A 13,153-nucleotide genomic window follows, 5' to 3' on the forward strand; every position below is an offset into this window, starting at 1 on the left:
TAGAGAAATTTTGAATGATTGCGCCTAGCAACGCAATCTTTCCCCCAAAGAAAGAGAAATGCCATCAATAGGATCACCTTTACTACACCTATGACTTATTGCCAAACTGTCGGTCCAGCAAAAAAAAGCCCCTGTCAATGTTTCACAAGTTTGATCAAATTAATTGAGAAATGTAAAAGCTGTGAAAAAATAATTTATAAATCCATAATGCAATATGTAAAATATTTTGTAGGAAGTTTTAAAAATTGATATTAAGTCGGTTACCCACTGGTTATTTAGGGTTCCTTTAAAACAATTCAAATTTCTTTATAAATCTTGGGGTAGTGACCCACAAAATGCATAAAAATCCATATCTAAAAAATTTTCAATTTAACAAGAAAATATATAATTGTTTTAATATCCAGTCTAATACGTTCAAAAAAAAAACTTTTACAAGGCTTAAAAAAATTAATTGTTTGAATGATATGTGTTAAGTACATTTTATACTATACCAATTTCTGTTGGGTTTCAAAAAGTTTGTTTTTTTTTAAATATATGATACAAAAAGTTATGTTTTTTGATTGAGTTGTTTTTTAGGTAATTATTTAAGGTAGTGTGGTGTTTAATTTTATTTTAATTACTCCTTTGAAAGGTTTTTTTTCAAAACAAGTTTTGAACGTAGCTTTACTATTTACTATTATTTTTCCCGCTGCTGTGCACACCCATGGCCTTGTCTGCTGGCTGTCTGCAAGTGCCACAGAATTTATTTCGTACGTCTTCTTCATGTCCATGTCCAGTTCAAGTTGATGGCGAGCACAGCTGACATATGCGAATAGCTCCGCTCCGATATGAAAATTAATAATTCCCTGGTAGTTTTCGTATGCGGGGCACACGTTTAGAGACCAGACGGACTTGCTACCTGGGAAACGTGTTCTCGTCGAGTTGTCCACTGGGGCAATCATCAATGTCAATTAAATGTTAAAATGTTGGAGGCCATTCCCTGGAGTTCGAGCAGGATGCGGATGACCCAGGAAAATACCACGATGAGCCCGTCGCCGCCCCAAATTCATTACTGCGCCCGCCCACTCGACTCGGGTGAATCCCTATACCAATTCCGATTCCAGACCTTCTCCCACTCCCACTCCCGCCCCGCGGGACATAAATCTACGCCTCCAAATCTACATATTAACGCCAGAGAAGGGGCCACTCAATGCCAACGGACAGCGCCAACGATCACTTACTTTATGATCACTTGAAAACCAATCAAGCACAATAAATAATCGCTCTGCAGCAGGGACAAGCTGCGATATTGAAAATCGCGCACCCAGATGGGCAGCCAAACTGCAGGACTGCGACTCGTACACATTAAATTATATTCACACTTTGGCCCCCAGAAAATGAAATGGTTTTAAATACGGAGGAAAGCCAAACAAGACGGAGATCGCATTGGAGATCAGCAAACAGCCGCAGACAGAGCGGAGTACACGGCGAGAAAAGGGGTTGTCTTTTGATATTATATGGGAAATGAAAACCATATCATATCACATCAAGTCCCTTCCTTTAATATAGACTTTTAACTATATAAACATATTGTTGGAGCTCTAAAACCAATATTTAAAATTTAAAAATCAAGGGTAATTTGAAAAAAGTGTTAAATAGTTTTCACTTAATAACTATAATTATAAAATATAACTTGTTATTAAAGAGAGTTTTTAAGATAACCAATTTGTTAAAATTCTTATAAAATTTACGCCTTTGGAAAGATGTTCTAAAGTTTTCAATTTTAGTTTTATTAAAGCACATTTAAGATGTTCACTATGAAATATTTATACATATCTTACAATGTATAACAAGTTCTCGTTAATCTTACCATAATGATGATAATCAGTTGTATTTGTACCTAATTAAATATAGTATTTCTTATACCTTTTATGATTGAATATTTTTATAAACATATAATTTGTTTGCAGTGCAGAAGGCAGGATGCGTTATGGCCAGACAGCTGGACACTTGGACATGGAAAGAGGTGGGACCTCGGTTGGAGAAGAGTCTTGGTCATAAGACCGGGGCCCGGAACGATCTCTGCCTGGACCAGGGTCCGTTTCTGTTTCTTTTGCTGTTCCTGCCCCATGCCTCCGACTGTGGCTCGCTTATCATCATAACAATAATGTTAAAGTGGCAAAATGGCAAACTATGCGCAAAATGCATAAAATTTATAGCCCACTGGCCCAGGCAATGGCCAAACAGATTTGTATTTGTTATTGTATCTGTATCTGTATTATTGGCCCATGTTTTTTTTTTTCATTTGTGAATTTCACGCTTCCGCTCTTGTATGGATCGCTGGTCAAAAGTTGGGCCCAAAACGAACACGATCACAATGGGACACATGCGGTGGCAGGAGCCGTTTCTGTTGTGCTGGCCAATGGATCAGTGGATCGGCTTCTGTGGGGGATAAGGGTATCTTCAGGTGGGGATCCAAATTCATGGGTTTTTCAGTGAAATGTCACCTACAATTTCAGTGACTAAAGAGTTTTGTAATGTACTTATTAAAATGTATTATATGATGCAGATGCATTTCAGTTTTACACATATTACAAATAAATACATTTTAAAATAAATTTAATTGTATAATAATTGCAATTTCAAACTACTGGAATTAAAAATAATAGTTCATTAAAAAAAAAACATCGTTTATAAAACCTACATTTATTAAAAAATCTCAAATAATTGACATCATAACAAGTCAAAATATAAAAAATGTATATAGCCTTTTAAAATATTGTACTCTATTTACAAGAGCTTTTCAGCCTTGACTTTGAGCATTTAAATTTCTCCTAAAATTAGTTTAACTTGTCCAATTTCCCTCGTCCAACCGCTTCCACCATAACTTCTATAATGGCTTTCCGAAGACTAATGCCAGTTCAATAGCTCTCGCATAGATCCATATTTAGCCGCGGGATATGGTGTATAATTGGTCATCTAAGAGCCACTCCCTTCGCATGCTTGGCGAAATGTAAACAATTAACTGGCAAATGCAAATATGAATGAAATTTTTCCCCACAAGCCAATTACTCAAGGCCCGAATCGGTGGAAAGCGACGAGGAAGTGAGCTGCCAATGAGTGTAAAAAGCCAAACACCTTCAAGCGCATAAATTAAACCGCATGGACAGGTCGGAAAAACCGGGGGAAATTGGGACGGGAAAGAGGGGAGAGTATTTTCGGATGCAATCCAGTTTTTTGCTGCAGGCTGGCAAATCGAAGATGGCCAAAAGAAGAAGAGCTGGGCTAGAAGCTAGAATATTGCGGATGAGTGGGCGCTGGCAATTGAGCCAATTGAAAGCCCACAACACGTATACGCCCCGTTGCACTTGACTGGCCATAACGATGGCTTAATAATGTTGATGTTTTCTTTTATTTCAATACCCACACTCCCCCCTATTAAATCGCCTAAACCGCTAGACTAACTAATGAAGCGCACACGCATAACTTAAGACCTACCATTCGACATTTGTTGGGCTTGTTGTGGCATTTCGTATTAATAAAACATCCAAAATAATCAAGCCAACGACGGACAAAAGAGCCAACTAATTTTTGGAAGCGTCCAAAACCCGTTTTTAACACCTCAGGGGTGGAGCCACGCGATTGGTGGAGGGAGGGACCGATCTTACCACAGCCATCACTGAAATCAAGTCACCATAAAATGTAAATATTCTCGTGTTTCGAGAGCGTCGAACATTTCGCTTTGGCAATTAATTAAAGACTCATTAAGAATTTGTTCAACTCGGGCGATTAATTAAAAGGCAGTTAAATGTGAAAGGGGCGAAAACAAAGCAGCCGGTGATTTAAGCAATTTAACTAATGTCCGTCAAAAGACTTAGGACACAAACCTGCCATGAAAATAATGGAAATTATTAACATTTGCATTCATAGAATTTACATTTCGTCTCTAAAAAAATAGAAAAATATTTAACCAAAAATTCTACAAACATTTAATTATAATAGTATTGTAAATAAATAATAAAAATATTAATCTGCATACTTTTATGGAATGCCTTAATACAAAACGCATAAAATTAATAGAAATATGTTGCATTTGATTTTATTTCATTTACATATAGTCTCTGTAAAAATATTAAAAACATGAACCCACACAGGAAAAGTTTTTTAATAATAATTATCCGCCTACTTTTAAATAATTTTATTAATAACTTATCTTCACAGTAGTGTATTTTAAGGTTGGCAAAATTTTTGTATTAATATCACAGCTTTTTTGCTTGATTGTGCATTAAGTCTTTTGTACACATATTCTTTTTAAACAATATACATTTTTTTTTTTTGGAAAATGTACCGCCAAACTTGAAATTGGGATGTACCGGACTCTTGAAAAAAATGGGGGATGACAAATGCCTCGTTGGAGCTGTTGATAAATGCCCACAGGTTCGGGGGCTGTTTGAAAAATCGTTTGGCCAAAGATCATGCAACGGGCAAATTGAAACGTCACCAGTCGCAGGCGGCCAAGATTGTTATTGTTGGCCGACTGGTGCTGTTTCTCCATGAATATTAACACATTAAAATGGTAAACGTGGTTGAGTGAAAAATTAACCCAAAGCAGCCGAAATGTGGCTGCGGCTGCAGCGTAAATTATGCAAAGTCATCAAGACCTTATCCAAACATCAATGGCCTGGGAAAAAATTAGCATAAGCCAAGCGTTTCAGCGGAATGAAGAGGAGCTCCTGCCCGAGGGCCAACTGGCGGAAGGGAGGACTCACACACTCTAAAAAAATTTGGATTACATTTCTTAAATTCCTTCGAAATTGTAGAACTTCCTTTTACTAAAAATGTTCTTATATATTTGTTTATTTTTTTTATATCACGAGTAATAATATTTTTAACTGACCTTTTACTTATATACCTAAATACAAGTCAATATAAACATGAATTCAATACAAAATCTTAAATGTTAAAAAAAAATAAATACTTTGAAACATTTTTCAGAATATATTTGAAAACTGTTCGAATTATTTGTTTTGTTTTTTCTGTGACATATAACATTATCTATCTATAAGTATAAAAATAACACCGTTTTTCCTAGACAAACAGTAGGAAATAGTCTTTCTACAAAATTTATTTTTAATATTTATATTATTTGGTGTTTTGCTCTCATTCTATTAAGACAAAATTGCTGAATAAATCCAAAATCAAACTCGTTATATTCTATATTTTTAAATATGTTTAATTTTATAGTCATTTTTTTAAATTTAATTTTAGTAACTATTTTTTTCGTGTGCAGGAAGCTCGAGTTAAGGAACAGGGAATGGCCCAAGCATGGCAGGAATGCCGCATTGATGCAGTCACTTTGATAGCGCGACATTAGCAGCAATTTATATGCAAATGCAGCAGCGCAGGGCAGAGAAAAGGAGAATGGGATGCAACGGCGACTACCACAAACTGATTGATGGTCTCATTTCAAAAGATGCCAAAGTGCGTAAGCCAAAATACATGGGATACATCCTGCGATGCAGGGAGATTGGGTGGAGAGCGGGAGTGGGCCATGTTGGGAGCATCATTAATGCGAATCATTAGCGGTGCCCGTTGATAAGATCGGGTGCAAATTATGCAGCAGTCGCAGCAGGAACAAAGCCCTAAAAAATGCATGGACTCCCCCCTTCTGGCCATGATTCATGGCTGTTGCCAAGAGATCCTCAAGGGGCGGTGAGTGCGTAATTTTTAATTGCCAATTAACGTTGCTCCAATAAAGATGTGAAAGCTGCTCGAAAAACTAGAACTTGAAAACCTTCGGCTGTAATTAGAAGGAGGTCCTCAATTAACCTCATCATTTTTGGGCCCGGTTTCATTAGTGATCTGAAAGTATCATAATAAGGTAGAACATTACTGTGATGTTGGTGTACACCCCAAATGGTTTTAATATTTTGTATGATTTATTAAGGCCATTAATAGGGAATATTTATTTATTATGCTGAGAGATACTTTTACCTTAGAAAATTACTACTTGGTAAAAGCTTAAAATTTAGCTGTATATCATCTTATATACTAAGTGTTTTAATGTGTTATTTTACTTTTATCTATTTATTCTTTTATATGAGCTAACTTATAATTAGAGCGCTCGTCTGCGTTCGAACTTTCTTAATTTTAATGGTATTTCACTTTTGAATTTCGCGCGCCATTTAGTATTTATATTTTTCAGTATTTGGTATTCAGTAGAGTGTGACCAGTTGGCGGTAGTTTCAAAATGTTCTGTGGCTTAAGGAAGGAGTACTGGTATTCAAGGCATAAAACCGCCACTACCCTACTAAACCAGAAGCCCCAAAAATTCACAGCTGTCCCTTACGTTTTTTGACACTTACGTTTCGTTACGTGCTGACGACAGCCCAAAAATTGCGCATACGCCTAGTGTTTACCAATTACCACAGGAAAAGCCATAAAAGTGTGGAAATGGAACCCAAATAGGCCACAGAAGCCACCAGGGTCAGGATGAGTGCGGAGGAACAAGCAAATCTGCTGCGCGTGCTGATCAACTGTGCGGAGAAGGCGGCCAACATCGCCAGGACATGTCGCTCCAACGAGGAACTTCTGGGACTGCTGGTGCAGGAGAAGAGCGGATCGGAGGCCAACGAGCGGTTCGAGCATGACTTTAAGACCCTGGCCGATGTCCTCATCCAGGAGACAATCAAGCACGAGGTGGGGGCGCTTTTTCCTGCCATGCAGGAGGCAATCCTGGGCGAGGAATCGCCCAACTTCACCAATAAACTGGGCGAAAGTGTCACGATTGCAGTGGGATCCAGTGAGGAGGACACCGCCTCCTGTCTCCAGGCTGTCCTCAGTGGGCACGAAGGCGCCGCTAGTGCCCTGGCCAAAGAGGTGCACCAAGAGGTCAACTTCAGCAGCGAAAAGCTTGGCGAGATTCCCCAACTGCCTGAGGAACTGGACTACGCCAATTTGGGCATATGGATCGATCCCATTGGTAGGCTTTTACTAGAACTGTTTTTACGGGATATATGCACATATATAGACCAATTTAATCTCATATCAGGTGGGATTCCAGAAACATTATAGGCTAGCGTTATATTTCTAAGAACTATACGCGTACTGTTCAGAACTATATTTGTTTATGGCAATGCTTGTTTGTTTATTCCTATTTTTCTGTATAGATACATATGTATGTATGTACCTCATTTCACTATTAATCATAACACAGCGGAACACACAAAATAAAAATAATAATACTAAGAAACTAGATTAGAATATTAGATTTGAGATAGATAGTACGAAGGCCGTCATCCTTTTTAATCAATGTATAAGAAACAATCTTTAAACAAGGGAGAACGCTATAGTCGAGTACCTCGACTATCAGATACCCGTTACTCAGCTAAATGGAGATATGCAAGCAGCAAAGCGAGATTAAAATGCGCCACCTACCGGCGGTATACAGATTTAAGCGTTATGGGCGTTAGAGTGGGCGTGGCAAATTTTTGTTTGGATCAATCGATAGGTATTGACGAGGCCAATACATTTCAGTTAAAATTTTTTATCTAGCATAAAAATTGTGGGCGTCACAGGGTTTTGCGGTTTGTGGGCGTTAAAGTGGGGGTGGCAAACTTTTTTTTGGGTCAATCGATAGGTATTGATGAGAACATTACATTTCAGTTAAAATTTTCTATCTAGCATCAAAACTGTAGGAGCCACAGTTTTGGGCGGTTTGTGGGCGTTAGAGTGGGCGTGGCAGTCTACTGAAACAAACTTGCGCTGCGTAGGAAGCTCAGGAATCTGCACGCCAAATCTCAATAGCCTAGCTCCCATAGTTTCCGAGATCTCAGCGTTCATCCGGACAGACGGACAGACAGACAGACGGACATGGCTAGATCGACTCGGCTAGTGATCCTGATCAAGAATATATATACTTTATGGGGTCGGAAACGCTTCCTTCTGCCTGTTACATACTTTCCGACGAATCTAGTATACCCTTTTACTCTACGAGTAACGGGTATAACTACTATACGTACATACATATGTTGTTTATAATTTGTTTTTTTGACTGATCCAAAACTAAAACTCCGTTTATATTTTGTCCCCCATTTAGATGCCACTGCCGAGTACATTTCGGGCGACACCATGTTCACCGACTTCCCCGGCATTACCTCCACTGGCCTGGACTGCGTCACCGTGCTGATTGGCGTCTACGAGCGGGACACCGGAGTGCCGGTAATTGGAGTGGTGGCCCAGCCCTTTGGAGACAAGTTGGAGGAGAACGTGTACAGCTCCTCGATGTTCTGGGGCGTGTGCCTTCCCACGTTACAGGCCCACAACTGCGATTTCGAGGCGCGCGACGAGAACCGTCGTTTGGGAATCTTCTCCAGCTCCGAGCAGTCCGACATCCTTCAGCGCTTCCTCGATCTGGGCTACGAGTTTGCCTTCTCTGCTGGTGCGGGCCACAAGGCTTTAAAGGTGATCACCCACGAAGTGGATGTGTATCTGCTCAGCAAGGGATCGACCTTCAAGTGGGACACTTGTGCTCCTCAGGCCATTCTAAGAGCCCTCGGCGGAGATGTCCTGGATTACACAGCCAGTGTGGCGGAGCAAAAGGCCGTTTCATTAAAGTACCTGATGGAGGACTCTGAAACCGACCCTGATTGGAAGCGAAACGCAGGTGGTATCATCTCTGTGCGCAATGTCAATGTTGTGGAGGAGCTGCTAGCCAAACTGTGCGAGCAATGAATATTGTTGTTATTGATGTGTTGTAATCTCATTATTGCTGTTGTAATTGACTTGGTGTAGAATGACTAAGAGTGAGTCGAATTGTAGAGAATAGAAACTTCGGTACAAAAACTATTCCATGAAAATTTATATGTAATTGAAATTGTTTCGTATAGAAAAATATATGGCTTTATTAAAAAAATTGATTTCCAGTGAACCCAACATGTGTTTTACTAACGACGAAAACCATCTCTTCGATTTTGTTATCAACTGTATTTAATTTGAATTTTATTGAGAAAGAAAAGTTTTTCCGCTATTCAATTCTTATGCGAGTTTGGTAGTGGTCAATAGGGAATAGTCCAATTATATTTTTCATAATACGATTTCTAAGCTTAAGCTCCTACAATTCGACTCAATCTTATGAGCTTAAGTTTACAGAATAGTAAAAAAATTATAATTGTGAAAATGTGAATGGCATAAGAATGTATTAAATGATCGCCTGAGACCCTGAAGAAAATGTCTTAAAGGAAACTTTTACAAAGAAAACGAATGATAATCAATATCCTGTTCGAAAATACACTTTTGGTAAACACTTAATACTATAAAACATAAGGAATGCGATCCATGTTGTCAGTAACTTGAAGTCGAAACTCGCGTTCAACTAGGCAGTTGGTGTTTTTAGTATGGTCTGCAGATTGGGAATCGTGATGAGACGCGTGTCGGGCTCTGGACCATCCTTAACTTCACATTGGACACCACTCTGGTGGACGAGGAAATGTTGCAAGGCGGCAAAATTCTTCGACTTGTCGAAGCCTGAAATTATAAGATTAATAAGAAGGCTGCATGGCAAATTAAATGTGATTGTATACCATCTATATAGCACTTTGTGGCATAGATGCCCTTCAGCAGATCCTCCGAAATCGGCTTAAGATTTTTCACATCCACATATTCAAAGTTGCCAAAATCACAGTAAAAAATCTTTGCTTTGTTCTCCTTAACTTCCTGGCAAACTCCGCGATACCAGTTTTTGTCTTCGCTGAAGAGCGCCAAGCAAATCTCGCCAACGCTACAAAAAGTAAGGACGTAAAAATATTGTCGAAAAAGCACCATATGTAAACATTTAAGAGATCCTTACTTCGGCACATAACCCGGAACAACGTTGTGATCGCACGCTCCTTGTTTCGTTACCAAATTGAGAAGATTTTGGAAATCCTCGGCCTCCTTTCCGTGCTTAAAGAAGCAGGCGGTGATGTAACCAGTTTGTGTCAAGTCACCAGCGTTTAGGACGATAATGCTGACCTTGTTGCCCACGGGAACCAGATTCTTGGGCATAGCATTGAAAAAGAAGCGTTCGAAAGACTTTTGGCTGCCCCCATTTGTCGATTCCTCCCGCCTAACAGGAAGAGGAGACTCCGGAGGGGAGAGCGGCAGCGGAGGCAGATCTCTAGCAGCCTCCAGTAGAACTGGTGCCGGTTTCTTGCGTTTCTCCGGCATAGCAACCGGCGATGTTGCCGGAGTTAGAAGTGCCTTTGGCGGAGCAGCATTTTCCTGCACGGGCGTGAACATCAGTGGCAGCATTCGAGTCACCAAAGAGGGCTGATCGCCGGAACTGGAGAGCAGGTCCACAGTCGAGGTACCCTCATCTACCATCTCCAGTTTAAGCATTTCCTCCTGGGCACACAGCTTGTGCAACATCTGGATAGCCGCATTGTTTGCTGGCACGGCTGCATCCGGAATATTGCTTACGGTCTTTAACTGAACGCGCATCAGGCATACGGGAAGATTCTCCAGGAAGCGGCAGGACTTGCGCATCGAAGTCAATTCCACATTTTTGGTGGCACCCGTATCAACGTTCTTTACATTATAGATCCCGTCGTCAGTGCTCAATACCTGCAATGAGGAAAGGGTTACTTATACAATCCAAATAGAAAAGATTCACTATCTACTGACCTCGCCCCGGAAGTGTCCAAGTGTCTTTGAGGCAACCAGTACGATGCAGCCAACTGATATCTCGCTGGACTCCTGGATGGGAGTGCACTTCGACTCCAGACGCTTGAAGATCGAAGCATACTGCTTGGTATTCGAAGAGCTTATGTACAGCTCCTTGTAACTAACGACATGGGTGATGAATACGGTATCATTTTTGTCGATGGGTTCGCGCCAGAACTTGTGGCCTAGGTCAGAAATCTGACCGAGGAACGTGCTCAGCCGGGCCATGCAAAGCTGCTCGCCCTTGGCCAGCAAGGCAGCGTTGGCGGCGCGTAACTTTTCCTTGGGTGGCGGATTATCCAACTTGAACTTGACCGTTAGATCTGAGCCATCAGTCTCAAGCTCTTTCGGAACCGAGTCCTTTAGCTGAGCGGCAAACACTCGGATGGGCAGACCGAGTAGCTCGCTGGGAATGCGACTCAGCTCGGTGGTGACCGAAACTCGTCCCTCATCCATTTCGTAAACCAAGAATGTGGGCGTGGGCTTCACGATGTGATCCAATAGGAAGGCGCGTCGATAGCCGTCCTTGGTGCGGGCGGCCACGAAGAAGGTGCATTTCTCTTCGGGAAAGGGTCCCGTGAACGGTTGTCCCGGCTTTCCGGCCAGGCTGGCATTCAAGTCCGTGTTTACGTGGTCCATCACGTTGATCTGGAGAAGAGCCACCTGCGGCTCGTTGTTTGTTGCGCTTTTCTCAAAGACCCGGATTACTTTAACCTCCGGGTTCAGCTGCAGCATCTCCATGGGCAGATTGAGCGGTATGGTCATCTTGGGCTTCATGTGGACGTGGTAAACGCCGGTGTGGGTTTTGGTTCCCAGCAATCGAAGAGTCAAGTTTTTATTGACCTGAACCCCAGTGTTTGTGGGCAATTTCACCCGGAAAGCAAAGGCCTTGAACTCGGCCATCTTGGGCACAACGGAATAGATATCCCGGAAGTGTGTGCCCACCACCAGGCCATAGTCAATCAAGCGTACATCGGCCTCTTCCTTTTCATCGCTGACAGTCAGGACCTGACCGCGGTGAACCTTATTGTCCACATTGATGGCCACCAGGGTGTCCTCCTTCACATTTTGCATGCGGATTAGCTTCTGGTTCTGCATGCAGCGCTGCATGTTGTCCGTCAAACGCTCCATACTCTCCACATTGGCCACGTGCACCACCCAGATGGGTCCATCCGATTCCATGAAGGTCACGCGGCACTCGAAGAACTCCTCGCCTTTTGGCAGCAGGTGATCGCGCCAATTTTCCGAGAGTTCCGGCTCCGTTGGGATGACAGGAGTGGGCAGATCCACAATGGGCATCGGTGATGGAGTTGGTTTTGGAGTAGGAACTGGCGTTTTGGTCGGAGCTTTAGCCAGCGAAACATTAGAGACAGCGGTCTCTAAACTCTTGATGGGATTCGGTGGCTGCTGAAGAGGCCTGTAGGCAACCAAGGGCCTGGAAAATATTATAAAACATAACAAAATTAAAAATCATAATTTAAGTCGAAATTATTTACTAATTTTTACTGGAATATTTTTTTAGATATCAGATAAGTTTACCACATTTGAATTCAAACTACATACGTAAGTAGCTTTACCATGTTAAAATAGATTTTAAGCTCAAAATTTCGATCATGCATTCTTTTAGTTTAACATATGGACAAGAAAAGGGCGTCAAAACATTTTCTGGAATATTCCCGAGCTCGTTTCTACTCATAATTATGATTTTTCTTACCACTAATATCGACAGAAATTATCTTTGAAATAATAATTGGATTGGTTTTACTTCATTATAACAATTTGCTAAGTATTTCCCTAAATCTCCAAACTTTTGTAAGTAACAAATTATTGTAAGGATACGTAAGGATTGTTGGTAAAGATATAGAGTTCAGATCATTGCAAACTATTTCCACTCTGTCCCATTTTTCTGACCGCGCCTGTAGAAACAGCCATATAAAAGGGATTATCGATAGAAAAGGTTTTTTTTTACCAGAATCTGTAAATGAGGAATAAAATTCAGAGTTTTTCCCCGTAGTCCCATTCTTTCATAGCATTAATTCACTATTCATTATTTCATTAATTTACTCACGGCATGATGATGCAAACGTGCTTGTGCCTCTGCCAATCCAACCTTTGGCATCCTTCCTTGCAATACGGTTCTCCACACCTTTGGCACATCAAACTCGATGGGTTTCCACAGACTACGCACGACATTTCCTCCATTTTCCGGAATTTTTAATCACAAGTTTTATCGAAAAGTTTGGAAAGAATTAAAACGCACTTCGCAAGAACTTATGAATGAACGGTTAACCGAAAAAGAGGATAGCGAAAATGGCGGAATAACGGAACTTTTTCCCAGAAACGCCTAGTGGTAAAACTATGCGAGAATTAACGATTTTCACGCACTTAGAAAGTTATTCACTTTAACTACTGTGTTTCTCTCGATCGGAAGTATTTTTCAAACGAGCCTGCGTTGTACTTTTGTTATTTATTT

General features: G+C 40.9%; 2 protein-coding genes across 2 annotated transcripts; one reads left to right on the forward strand and one right to left on the reverse strand.

The window, feature by feature from the left end:
* Window positions 1-6,324: 6,324 nt before the first annotated feature.
* Ipp (inositol polyphosphate 1-phosphatase) lies at window positions 6,325-8,908 on the forward strand. Its single transcript, XM_017089246.4, has 2 exons — window positions 6,325-6,961; window positions 8,078-8,908. The coding sequence occupies exons 1-2, from the start codon at window positions 6,472-6,474 to the stop codon at window positions 8,710-8,712; spliced, it is 1,125 nt and encodes a 374-aa protein (XP_016944735.3). The 5' UTR covers window positions 6,325-6,471; the 3' UTR covers window positions 8,713-8,908.
* Window positions 8,909-9,148: 240 nt separating this feature from the next.
* Kots (Kotsubu) lies at window positions 9,149-12,934 on the reverse strand. Its single transcript, XM_036816787.3, has 5 exons — window positions 12,749-12,934; window positions 10,642-12,115; window positions 9,827-10,581; window positions 9,561-9,757; window positions 9,149-9,504 (listed from the first exon to the last, which is right to left on the reverse strand). The coding sequence occupies exons 1-5, from the start codon at window positions 12,880-12,882 to the stop codon at window positions 9,353-9,355; spliced, it is 2,712 nt and encodes a 903-aa protein (XP_036672682.3). The 5' UTR covers window positions 12,883-12,934; the 3' UTR covers window positions 9,149-9,352.
* Window positions 12,935-13,153: the final 219 nt, after the last annotated feature.

This window comes from Drosophila suzukii, chromosome 3 (assembly GCF_043229965.1).
Source record: "Drosophila suzukii chromosome 3, CBGP_Dsuzu_IsoJpt1.0, whole genome shotgun sequence".
Classification (NCBI taxonomy): Eukaryota; Metazoa; Arthropoda; class Insecta; order Diptera; family Drosophilidae; genus Drosophila; species Drosophila suzukii.

Coding starts and splice junctions, on each gene's coding strand:
- Ipp (XM_017089246.4), top strand. CDS start 6,472: ATGAGTGCGGAGGAACAAGCAAATCTGCTGCGCGTGCTGATCAACTGT. Junction 6,962..8,077: donor CATATGGATCGATCCCATTG/GTAGGCTTTTAC, acceptor TCCCCCATTTAG/ATGCCACTGCCGAGTACATT.
- Kots (XM_036816787.3), bottom strand. CDS start 12,882: ATGGAGGAAATGTCGTGCGTAGTCTGTGGAAACCCATCGAGTTTGATG. Junction 12,116..12,748: donor CACGTTTGCATCATCATGCC/GTGAGTAAATTA, acceptor AATATTTTCCAG/GCCCTTGGTTGCCTACAGGC. Junction 10,582..10,641: donor TTGGACACTTCCGGGGCGAG/GTCAGTAGATAG, acceptor TCCTCATTGCAG/GTATTGAGCACTGACGACGG.